This window comes from Podarcis vaucheri, assembly GCF_965113315.1.
Source record: "Podarcis vaucheri genome assembly, chromosome: 1".
Lineage (NCBI taxonomy): Eukaryota > Metazoa > Chordata > Lepidosauria > Squamata > Lacertidae > Podarcis > Podarcis vaucheri.
In genome coordinates this window covers 64,802,795-64,815,915 of record NC_138759.1, presented here as the reverse complement: position 1 = coordinate 64,815,915, position 13,121 = coordinate 64,802,795, and the positions used below count along the sequence as shown (strand labels likewise).

At 41.1% G+C, this 13,121-nt stretch overlaps 1 protein-coding gene across 2 annotated transcripts in view; it reads left to right on the top strand.

The window, feature by feature from the left end:
* LGR4 (leucine rich repeat containing G protein-coupled receptor 4) overlaps positions 1 to 13,121 on the top strand; it is a 91,922-nt gene that overhangs the window by 40,246 nt on the left and 38,555 nt on the right. For both annotated transcript variants that reach the window (XM_082236054.1, XM_082236053.1), the window contains exon 2: positions 1,510 to 1,581. In XM_082236054.1, the coding sequence (XP_082092180.1) occupies positions 1,510 to 1,581 (72 nt within the window). The remainder of the gene's footprint in view (positions 1 to 1,509; positions 1,582 to 13,121) is intronic.

Here is a 13,121-nt window from a genome sequence, read left to right as displayed (position 1 = left end):
TGACTGTGGTAGAGCTGAGGCATGTTCCTGCTATTCTTGTCAGCTGTCCCAGAAGCCTCATTTGCCGGAGGGGTTTTATTTTATCAGGTCTGAATGCATTCATTGATAGTTGTGCTTTTCTCTCTCTCAAGCAGACAGTATGCTTGAATGCTGGGTGGTCACATTTGAATTTTTTACTTTTTTACTACGGCTAGTAGTACAAGAGTAGCTTTAATAGAATGCATAGAGTTTATGTGCACACTTGTTGTGACTACTGCCCAAAGAATACAAAGGGTGTTGTAGTTCTGTGAAGGGACAGAGAGTCCATATAGGCAACCATCTTGGGTACCCATTTAAGAAATAAAGGATGCATTTAACCACACATATTTACCCCACTTCTGCATCTGATGATGTTTGCCACTTGGCAGGAAGATACAGACAAACAAGTTACCCAAGAATGAGTGAAATGTTTGGGCGCCAAGTATCTTCTCCATGTATTTATATACTACGTTTATATCTACCTTTCCTCGGAGGAGCTTGGATACATGGTTCTCTTCGTATTTTCCCCTCTCAAATCCACCTGTGATCTGTAAGAGATGGTGACTGGCCCCAAGGTCATCCAGTGAGCTTATTGGCTAAGTGAGGATTTGAACCCTGGTCTCACAGGTCCTACCCCAGCATTTGAACCACTACACCACACTTGTCTTTCCACACCACACTGACTCTAGCCTGTTCCCATATGATAGTGGGAACCAGCTTGTTTTCTGTTACGGGTGTGCTGAGTGCTGAGGTTTGAAAGCACCTTTTCATTGTGTCAGCTATGCCATGCCCTTTTTCAGGATACTCCATTCGGTTACCCCTCAGTTTCCCCCCACCTCCCCGATATTCCATGCCCACTGAGCATGCTCAGTTCTTATTAGGTGGTTCTGTTTGGTGTTTTCGGGCTCCCCCAAGCCTGCTGATCCATTCCTGCTGCTGTCTTATCTTTATAAACACTGGTACAGTGGTACCTCGGGTTACAAACACTTTGGGTTACAGACTCCGCTAACCTGGAAGTAGTACCTCGGGTTAAGAACTTGACTTCAGGATGACAACAGAAATCGTGTTCTGGCGGCGCGGTGACAGCGGGAGGCCCCATTAGCTAAAGTGGTACCTCAGGTTAAGAATGGTTTCAGGTTAAGAACAGACCTCCGGAATGAATTAGGTTCGTAACCAGAGGTACCACTGTACATGGAGAATGAGTTTGGCTATTGGTATATATATCCGCAGCATGAATTTTAATACAGGCATGACCTTTAATACAGGTTTAAATATTTAATAGGAAAAAATTGATTTTGTGTAATATACTAGATTCTCTCTTGAAACAATTTTCACACTATCAAGTTTTGAAACATTTAGCTTTCATTTCTTTTCCCCATGTGACCTTTTTATTCTCACAGTAGACTTAATTCGATTTGTGTTCTAGAAACGCTACTTAATTGGCACATTTTGTTCACACAGCAATGCTTTTTCTTCTCCTGTTTTTTCTAGGGATATCAGTATGAACAATATAACAAGGTTACCAGAAGATGCATTCAAGAATTTTCCTTACCTTGAAGAGTTGTGAGTATTGAATCTGACTTGCTTTTGTGGCATGGGGAGTGAGTAAATGTTGCCTGAGAAATGCATGTAAAAGTAAATAGTGATATGTGAATCAACTGGGAACAAAGAAGGCATTGTACTTAATAGTTTTTAAAAATCCTATATGTGCTTCAAAGCCAGGATGCTATTTACATGGAACTTTTTTTATAGTAATTATTTTAATTGTGATTGCAGTGATGACATAGGCTTAATTACAGTGCTATCCAAAGATAACACAGGGACTGTGCAATTACCACTGTTTTAAATGGAGCTATGCTAGACGGATTGCATAGCTTTTATAAAATGTGCTATAGTTACTGTGGTTCCCATCAGCCTAGGTTGGGACAAGTTCTGTGTGTGTGTGTGTGTGTGTGTGTGTGGTGTGTAAAGGTTGGGAAGTGTTGAGAAAGTGAGACTTTGTGAGAAACAACCAGATATGTTCATTAAATGCATCCCATTTCCTTAAATGTTTCATGTGAAAGTGTATTCTTCACTCATGGCCCCAACCGAACATAAATGAGAAGGGGTTTGAGAACGTGGACATGAACGTGGACAGAACAGGCAATGAAGTAGCAAGAAAAAAAATGCTTAAAGTAGAAAACCCTGTGACATATTGTATCTTCTTTCACTCCATTAAAATACGGCTCCCTTTTTAATAATTCCTCAACAGTGGTGTGGCACACTCAAAGCATACTGAGAGTGCTTTTTTCTTTTTCTTTTTAAAGACAAATTTAAGTTCAAAACCCTCAACGAATAGCTTGGGAATCTCTTAGGGATTAGGGTAGTGCCTATATTCTTTTTCAGGCAGTTGTGGTTAGCTTGTGCCCCTTCAGTCATTGTTGGGCTTGCTGGCTGGGGCTGATGGGAGATGGAGTCCAGCAACTTCTCGAGTTCTCCATCTGGAGGTCCAAAGGCTACCTACCCTGTTTTAAACGATTGCTCAAATATGACCCAGTAGAACAGTTGCATGCAAGTTTATAGAATATTAATAGCACTACAACTTGATTCAGAATAATGCCATTTAATGCAAAAATCTTAAATATTGGTCGTAGCTGCTACTGTTTAATTGTAAACAGCCTCAAAATAAAATGCACAAGGGTGGTAATTGGCTACGTGAGAATGTGAGCAGGGAGATCCTTGGTGCAAACAATGCTTTGGCAATGATTCGCAAGGTGGGTGGCCATAGACAAGCCATTGTCTTCAGTCCTTATCCCTGTCCCATAATATAGAGGAGATGATACTCCTTGCAGAGTGTTGCAACATACCGTGAAAAAAATTAATAATATGTAGAACACTTCAAACATCCTAACAGCACTATATAATTGCTAAGTTAATAAATAATAGACATTTATTAATATTAAAGGAGGCAAGTTATACTAGGTGCTTTATATAATAGATTGAAATCTGTGTTGCCTGTTTTATTTTATATATAAATATTTCTATATAAATATTTGCTGTATAGTATGTTGGTGTCCATCTCCTCAGGTGTTTCTATATGTTTAAAATAAATAAGCAACTCTTTGAATGATTTGCATTCATCTCTCCCCACCGCCAACTCTGCCTATAAGTACAAAGCAATAAAACCAAACTATGTGGGTGTTTCAGTCTTTATGTAACTTCTGTAAACTTGGGGTGTGTCTTGAGATGAGGAGCCGAAAGGCAGAACCTTTAGCCACTATATACTTGGAACTCCATTGCACAATACCCAAAGTATCTTTATTGCAAACTGTAATGATAGTGCTTAGGAAGAAGAAGAAGAAAAAGCATAGAAAAGTTTTCCATTTTATTATGGGACTGAGAAATCCTGATTTAATTTATTACTTGCCTTTCTGTTGCAACATTTTAACATATTTCTGTTCCCTTGCTACAAAAATGAAAAGAATTTAAGGTGCGTCTTTTTCATCATGCACATTATCAAGCTCGAAAAGCTATACAAGAGAAAAGAAACATACTCATACTCTGTATCCAAGTATACAAATGTGTGAATAATGTCACCGTGACCTGGTTCACACATAAAGCGAAGCTAAACTACAGCTTAGCGCAAACGTGTGGGTTCCTGGAGAGGAGATAATGGTTGCTGCAGTCCTCTCTGTTTGTTGTACTGCTGTGAGCTAATACATGGGTCATAGCCACATCATACATTTAAATCGCTCTTGTACTACTGTAGCACTCATGGCTCCCACCAAAAATATTGTAAACTGTAGTTTGTTAAGGGGGCTAGGAATTATAGTTCTATGAGGGCTCTTAACAACTCTCAGCACCCTAATAGGTTCCCAGGGTTCTTTGGGGAAAGCCAGGACAGTCAAAGTGGTATAAGGGTGACCCTGGCTTAGTGTGCTGTCCAAATCCAGGCTTAGTGTGCTGTCCAAATCCAGTCTTGCTACAAACAAGCAATGGGTGTATCCAAGGTTTGTTCCTTGAGTTTACAGCTCATGGTTTGTCTTGCTATGACTGCAGTCTTAAGCATAGTTTCCTAGGTGCAAACTCTTATTGCATTTGGCGATCCTTTCTTCTGACTGCAGGTTCAATTAGTAAAACACAATGTGACCTTTAGCAAAAGGTTTTCAGGTAGCTGAAATGCATCCTTTAGCCTTTAAAAACATTTCAAAGAAATATTGCCATTTAAACTGCTAGCATGATGAAGACCCATCAAAGGAAGAAGTGTCTAGCCTCTGCTTGGTTATTTCCTCCTTCTCTGACTTCCTATTTGCTAACCTGTCTCAATAGCAAAACTTGAAAGTGTCATTATCACCTCAGTCACTTGCCAGATCAAGGAGTGTCTGTTAGTTAGTTACCCTAGTGCTTTGACACATGTCATAATTTCTCCTCAGAAAAAAAAGTTCTGTGCTCCCCATTCCTGTTTTTGCTCCACAGTGCCATTGCTTCAACTACCAGATGTTTCAACAGTGCTGATTTCTTTAAGTGTTGTTGCTGCATGTTTATTTGGGGTTTTTTTTTAGGAGTGGTGGGGGAGATGTGTAAATAGTCAGTGGGTGGCATTGCATTTAATTGGGTCTGGGTGGAGTCAGGAATTTCCAGCTAATATTTTCTACTTCTTAGAAAAAAAGCAAGGAAGTTCTTAGCTGACTTCTTCACTGGTCCTCTTAAGTCTTCTGTGACAACAGCTATTTTCTTCCCAGTGAGTAGTATTCTTCCAGCGTGGGAATTAGGAGGGAAGAATCTGAAATCCCCAGAAGCACAGAAACTAAAAAACTCACCAGCCTACTTCGTCCAAACTCTCTGATACAAAAAGTTCCACCCACGAACAAGAGCCTCAAGGAAAGCAGCACAAAATAGCAGACATACTTCAACTACAAATTTTGTTGACCTTTTTTTGATGCAGTGTGCTCTAGTTTTCTGACTTGGATTAGCAGGCAAACCTGAAACACCCTCTGCTAGCTGTAGTGAAAATTTTGTTGTTTAGTCGTGTCCGACTCTTCGTGACCCCGTGGACCAGAGCACGCCAGGCACTCCTGTCTTCCACTGCCTCCCGCAGTAATGAAAATAGGATGCATTTATTACGACAAAGAGTTACAATTTGTTGAGTTGCAACATCCAGTCCTCCTATGATACATTGGAATGGCTGCATGGTCATTTTAGGGCATTTGCTTACACTGCTGGATAAATTTAGGTCTCATTTACAAAACAAAATGCATGAAAACAAATGCTACTGGGCATTGCAAATCTTACTACAACTGAATTCAAAAGGCTCTAGGCCTTTCAGTTCCCTGATGGTGTTAAAAATAAGTAGAGAACACGTTCATAAAAGGAATGTAAGCCAGTGCTCCCCCCCCCCCAGTTAATAGATTTGGGATGCAATCCAAAAACCCAATCCTACATGCTAGGGTGGTATAGTGGTTTCCTTTCACCCAACCTGGAACAGATTCACCAGCCTCCTCTGCTGAGTGACACCAGCACAGACATCTCTGTTCTACCACTGAAAGTGGACAGAAGTACAGTGGTGCCTCGCAAGACGAAATTAATTCATTCTGCGAGTCTTTTCGTCTTGCGATGTTTTTCGTCTTGCGAAACACGGTCTGTCGCAACTGCGCCTCTTCAAGCGGCTTTAAGAAAAAAAGCGAACAAACTCGCAAGACGTTTTCGTCTTGCGAAGCAAGCCCATAGGGAAATTCGTCTTGCGAAGCAGCTCAAAAACCGCAAAACCCTTTCGTCTAGCGAGTTTTTCGTCTTGCGAGGCATTCGTCTTGCGGGGCACCACTGTATTACTGGTGGGAAGTCTGCAGAAAGCCCACAAATTGGGTGTTCTAGGGGAAGGGATTATCTGATCTGCAATCCAATGGACCCTGAGCCCAGCCCCATTGTGATGCCAACTCTTAGACAGGTATAGCTCAGAGCAGGCTTTTGCCTGCCTCTGTCTTGACCTGCATGAATTACAGGGTGGTGGTGCTGACGGTGGCAGTTCCATTACGCCCTGCTGCTTACCAACTGGGGATTGTTCTCCATTGGCAAAAAGGGATCATGGAGCCTGATCCTGACCAGCTTCAGTCAAAGCTGGAGAGAGATGGCACACAGAAAGCTCATCTCTAAACTGCTTACTTTAAAAATGAGTTATAGGAGAAGTGAGTTGATGGGGCAGAGGACTCAGTATCCTAATCAGAAGGAAGAAAATGAAGTGTGTGAGTTTGCAGGAGAAGGCTGCTAAGACCTTTCAGGTGGTAGATAAATAAATGATTAAGTTAATTTGGAATATGCAGAAAATGTAAAAAATAAATTCAAGGAACTGCAGAAAAGGGGAATGAAGTCGAGTTTAGAAATGTTAAAATGATTGTAAAATTATTGAAGTGTATAAAATTGAAAATCATACATAAAAATTAAAAAAAATCCTCTCAGGTGTGTATACCTTGGGTTACATACACTTCAGGTTACATACGCTTCAGGTTACAGACTCCACTAACCCAGAAAGTACCTTGGGTTAAGAACTTTGCTTCAGGATGAGAACAGAAATTGTGCTCTGGCGGCGCGGCGGCAGCAGGAGGCCCCATTAGCTAAAGTGGTGCTTCAGGTTAAGAACAGTTTCAGGTTAAGAACAGACCTCCGGAATGAATTAGGTTCATAACCAGAGGTACCACTGTACATGGAGAATGAGTTTGGCTATTGGTATATATATTAAGTACTTAACCTGAGGTACCACTGTATTGGTAATTAAGATGAAATTTCTACCTGCTTCACTTTCCACTGAAGGAGGTTGGAGTCTGTTACAAGAAAGGGATTTCTTAACTAGGCAGGAGGAGAAGGTTTTTTTTAAAAAAGGGGGGAGAAACAAAAGGGTGGGGGACTGGCACCTTCATTAGAAAGGGCAATTTTAAGTTATGCACATTCATTAAAAAAACCCAACATCCAAAAAGAAAATTAATGTCCAAAGCTGAATTAAGATAGATGAGACAGAAGGGATCTATATTAAACTGTGTCCAGGTGTTTCATGCTACCTGACTTGGTAAGCATCATTTTGCTTCTGTTGGGTCACACAGGAGCCTTTTAGTATGCCACAAACTAAAGCAGGCATGCTTCACATTCTAATATATATGTCTTTGTTTTCTATGGTTCATTTTGGCCTCTCCATGCCAGGTTACTATAATTAGCTTGTTTAATCTCTCCTCCTCCCCCATGTCCTTTTGCAAAGTTTGCTGTTTACATGATGGTGACTTCTAATTATCACAAGGGCAGCCATAAATATGAGTGTCTCAGTTTATATACAGATGAAAAGCAGGACATGGATTTGTATTATTCACTGCTCTGTTTTGCACTTAACAACTTTTAATTTTCTACGCCATCTCCATAGGAATCTTACAGTACTTAGGAATATAGTCGAAATTTTCTTGTCTTTCTCTATAACAGATACTTGTGCGAATGTACTGTAATTTACAAATGACTGAAATGGAATTGATCAGTCTATAAAGAACAGCTGATCACCAAGGGCTTTGCCAGGTCATTTAATGAGGTGTGCTCTTTAAACAAACATAATATGAATATAAGGTAAAAGTAAAGGACCCCTGAAGGGTATAGTCCAGTCAAAGATGACTGTGGTATGCGGCGCTCATCTCACTTTTCAGGCTGAGGGAGCCAGCGTTTGTCCACAGACAGCTTTCTGGGTCATGTGGCCAGCATGACTAAACCACTACTAGTGCACGGAGGACCGTGACAAGTGCCAGAGCGTACAGAAATGCCATTTACCTTCCTGCCGCAGCTGTACCTATTTATCTACTTGCACTGGTATGCTTTCAAACTGCTAGATTGGCAGAAGCTGGGACAGAGCAGCAGGAGGTCAGCACCACCGCACTGATTTGAACTGACAACTTTCCAATCAGCAAGCCCAAGAGGCTCAGTGGTTTAGACCACAGTGGCACCTACGTACCTTAATATGAATATGCAACAGCCCTGCATGTGTGATACAAAAAATAAAATTCTCTTGAGTGTTTGCCTCCAATTTACCAGCCTTCCTTACAAAGGAATTTATATTTCTGCACAGGTTGCTGTGTTTCAATAAAAAAAGGTATTTTAAAAACAAATGTAGCTTTGTTGGCCTATTGGAAAACACCCTGAAATCCAGTTGGACAGTACCTTTATTATGCCACATAAGTGTTGCAAGCTTTTGAGTTCTCCAGAACTACTTATTTAGGTAAGATGCTATACAAACTGTAAGAGGTGAGGAAAATTTTAAAATAAATAAATACAAAAGGTAGGGTGGTGGTGTAACTGGCAGGTCAGCTTCTGTGATGCAGTCTTGCTCCAAGATTCCTTCTTTTTCATATAAAATAAGTTATGCTGCCAAGATTTTGAGTTCTGTGTAACTCACAGGCTAGCACAGTAAATGACAGCATCACATCCAAAGCACCGTGTTCCATTAACAACACTCAAATATTGGCTACATTAGGTTCCAATGTGATTTAAGTCTTCATGTCCTATCTTCCCCCTTAATTTTTTTTATTGGATGTTTTATTTGAAAAAATAATACAGATTTGTGGAATAAATTAACAGGAAACCTGTGTCCCTCAGTCCTAAATTCATTTAGCTAAAAGCACAGAGCAGCTCACAAAAACCAGTAGGGGTGTGTGTACCTACTTGCTACCTGTGATTGTTGTTTCCATAATACCAAGCTTTGGTTTAGAGTTATGTCTGAACCAGACCTCTTTATGCCTATCTCTTTTTAAAAAATGACTCTCCAACCCCTTTGTGGTTGAAACTGTATGAGAAGCTACTCCCTAGAATTGTGTTGATGCGTCATGGGTGGAATGTGCCTTCCCAGAGGGGTTATGCCAGCTGACACTAGGCTGGTATTTAGCACTCTCTTCTTATTAGTTGGTTTTTTAAAAAAATTATTATGTGTTGATGTTGAACAGTATTGTATTTGCCTTGTTTCTTGCTTTATTTGTATGCTACTGTTTTTTGGAAGTTACTGAGCTTTTTTCAGTTTGGCCCGAAGTTGTTGTGCGCTTTCTTTTTTGCAAAATCTCAAAAAAAAAAAGAAAAGAAAAAAGAAAAAGGAGGTTTTTGAGCTATTTTTAAGAAAATTCACCAAAATCTACACTTCAGACATGGGTTGCCATACATCTGGATTTTCCTGGGCATTCTAGTGATTTCTGCCCAGACACTGTTTCCAGCTGCTGAATCCTGGCTGTGTGGCAGTCCCAATCAATGCACACCCTGAGGACTTGTGCCTGAGGACTTGTGCTTGTACAATGGAACTTGCTCAGGATTTTTGTTAGGAGAGGGACAGAACCTCAGATTTGTGCTTTTAAAATTGATTTAGGGGGCAGCTGCACCCCTTGGCTGTACCCCTACTTGCACCCCCTGACATTGTCTTGGGGAACACAGGAGAACCTCCAGAACTGTGCAGGGGAGAATAATAATAATAATAATAATAATAATAATAATAATAAAAATAAATTTTATTTATATCCCGCCCTTCCCAGCCGAAGCCAGGCTCAGGGCGGCTAACAACAATCAAATAATCAAACAGTCAAATAGTCACACAATCTAAAAATATTTCATTATAAAAATTAATTAAATCAAATTGATGGCAACCAATTAAGCAAAATTCTGTGCAGGTTGCCAGAGGAGGGAGTCAGGCTGCGCCCTGACCAAAGGCTTGGTGGAACAACTCTGTCTTGCAGGCCCTGCGGAAAGATGTCAGGTCCCGCAGGGCCCTAGTCTCTTGTAACAGAGCATTCCACCAGATTGGAGCCACAGCCGAGAAGGCCCTGGCTCTAGTTGAGGCCAGCCTAACCTCTCTGAGGCCTGGGACCTTGAGGATGTTATTATTTGCAGACCGTAGGTTTCTCTGTGGGGCATACCAGGAGAGGCGGTCCCATAGGCACGAGGGTCCTATGCCGTATAGGGCTTTAAAGGTTAAAACCAGCACCTTAAACCTGATCCTGTACTCCACCGGGAGCCAGTGCAGCTGGTATAGTACCGGATGAATGTGATCTCGCAGCGAAGACCCCATAAGGAGTCTCGCCGCGGCATTCTGCACCCGCTGGAGTTTCTGGGTCAGTCTCAAGGGCAGCCCCACGTAGAGCGAGTTACAATAATCCAGTCTGGAGGTGACCGTCGCATGGATCACAGTGGCTAGGTCAGGGCGAGAGAGATAAGAGGCCAACCGCTTAGCTTGGCAGAGATGAAAAAATGCTGCCTTTGTTATAGCTGTAATCTGCGCCTCCATAGAGAGGGAGGTATCGAAGATTACACCCAAACTCTTAACAGACGGTGCTGGCACTAATTGCACCCCCGCAAGAGATGGGAGTTGCCCCCTCGATCCCATATCGTCCCGCCCCAGCCAGAGGACCTCTGTCTTCGAAGGATTTAACTTCAACCGGCTCCCACGTAACCATCCAGCCACAGCTTCCAGACATCTGGTCAGTGTGTCTGGGGCCGAGTCAGGATGGCCATCCATCAACAGATAGAGTTGGGTGTCATCAGCATACTGATGGCAACCCAGCCCAAAACTCCGAACAAGCTGGGCGAGGGGGCGCATAAAGATGTTAAAAAGCATCGGGGAGAGAATCGCACCCTGAGGCACTCCACACACCAAGGAGTGACGCGATGACAATTCCCCCCCAAGCGCCACCCTCTGTCCCCGACCAGAAGAGAAGGAGTGTTCCATCTGGAAGCTACAGTGCTTGTGTTAATGTGATGTTCACCATGGGATGTTGAATTCCACTCTTTGTCTCCACTATCAGCATTAAGGTTTTTAGTTAACTTGCTTAAGACTGATTTCATAACCACTTTTTATGTGTTGCAATGAACATAAATTCATTTTTCCAGTGGACCTTTCAGAGCATATGGGCTTATGAATAGTTCAAGTTATGTAGGTTTTAGCTCAACAATCTAGGTTTGCCTCAATTTCAACACTTCTTAGCATGTTGTCATAATATTTGGCTTGTGTTGAGCCATTCACAATTATGCTTTTTTCAGTTCGCATGCGTCTTCTGCTTGTTTCACATAGTTGAGCAGATTTGCCCTGAACTTGAGCTTTGCTAACTGTCAGAAAAGTCACGAAGTGTTTCTGCTTCTGCTGCTGGAGCTTCACTAATATGGTTGTCAAGCAAGCCACCCAGAGCACCTCTTGCTATAGGCCTATAAATAGCCTAAGTCAATAAAGTGCCAAGACTATCCCTTTAATCTTTCGTTTAATCTTTGAGGAGATTGGTCAGCCATTCTACTTTCGGGTAGAAAATATTAATTCTTTCTCTATGGGAAAAATGTACAGTCAATCCACTTAAATGTCAGCTGTAGTAAATGTGGTTTTCAAACTTTCCTTGAACTTCAGGCATGATATTTGTACAGCTGCAGAGCTCATGGGCGCTTATAATAGCTATGGAGGAGGGCCATTTCATCCATATGTTCTAGTAAGAGGTCACCATGTTATCCGGTGCAGAGAAATGGACTCCCAGGAGGTTGGTAATCTGTTGAAATAGAAGGAAATGAAGCACGGAGCCCTTTGTGTGACTCTAAAGACATATCACCTGTGTGTGGCATTTTCATTTTCTGCTGTGAACGAAGCAGTTTTGAATTGTTCTGCACTGCAAATCAGTTGAGTAAATAGGACACTTGTGTGTGTGTCTAACTGATCAGAAGAAACAAGCAAATAGACTAGCATACAAAAAAAGAAGAAGTCATGTTGTATTTCTGAGCTTAGAAGTTTGTCTTGTCTTGTGGATGTCATTCTAACTGCTCTTTTCTCTTTTGACTGGAAATGGAGGTAGAAGGTATAAATTTGCTTCCCACAGTTGAAACAACCCTACTTATAAAAAACAGGCTTGTTAATGTGAAGGTTACCCTTCCTTCTGAACTTTGGCTTTACTTGGTAGCTTTCATCAGGCAAGGGGTGTTATGTGTTGGAGTGCTGTGGGCCTCGGTTCATATTTTGTTTCCTTAGGTAAAATCAACTGTATACTCCAGATTTCCAAGCCCTGTCTTATCAGAAATGTCTAGCCATAAGACATCTTGAGGTTGTATTGGACCTTCTGATGTCACACAGGTTCTTGCAAGCTTGGGTTAAGGCAGTTGACTGACTCACTAGAGAGAGGCACATAGGTCTGGAGCACACCTGTCAATATATTTGGTAGGGGCCCAGGAGGAAATCAACAGAGTAAGAATAAATACATGAAGTAGTACAAGTAAGGAATAAAATGAAACTCTACTTGCTGTCCTCAACCCCCCTAGCAAGAGTTTAGGTAGTCAACAGTGATGAGAATATACATGGTGCAACCAAAGTTATGCTTTGTAACATTGTGTAATATGAAATGTGTCTTCTGCTTGGTGTGAATATGTTGGTTTATCTGCTTCAGGAAAAAGTTGTCTTTCCCTTAGCAGGGGAAATCAGTTTTGTGCTGCTACCAGTACTTGTCTCTGGTCATCATGTTCACATTGAAACTTTTTGGGCAAGTAAGAGGAGAAAGAAATCACATTTTTTATAATCACTACTGTCGTTCATGTTCTCTCTCTCTCCTCTCTCTCTCTCTCTTGTGTGTGTTTAGGTAGTCTTTCCTTGGTTTAGTTGATGATATTATTCAGATGGATAGCAGAACTATCTTATTCTGGTGATTCATATTACATAGTTATTCCTTGGTATTTATAGATAGTATCCAATGAATTATTTGAGGTGTGTCCAAGGGAATGCATAGTAGAATGTTTTACTTTTTTCTCACTTAGACAGCAGCCTACCATGCTATATCACAAGCTGCTTTTGGAAGGTTCTCCCAGTTTCAGAATTGGCTTGCTATGTCGCATGAAGACTACTGTTTTGAAAAACCCAAATTAAAGACTGAAAAGAGTGCTGCTTCAACTATATAGTTGCTCCTACTTCTGTATAATTATGCAAATTAAGAAAACCATACTGGTATTTACCTTCTCCCCCAATGCTATTTGGAGTGCAGAATTTGGCATTCTTTGTTCTTTTTTATTCTGGCAATAATGTCTGTAGCCCCTTAGGAATACATTTTAATAATATATTAATATAATAAAAATAACTTTTGTTAAATAGAAATACATTTAAACTCTGA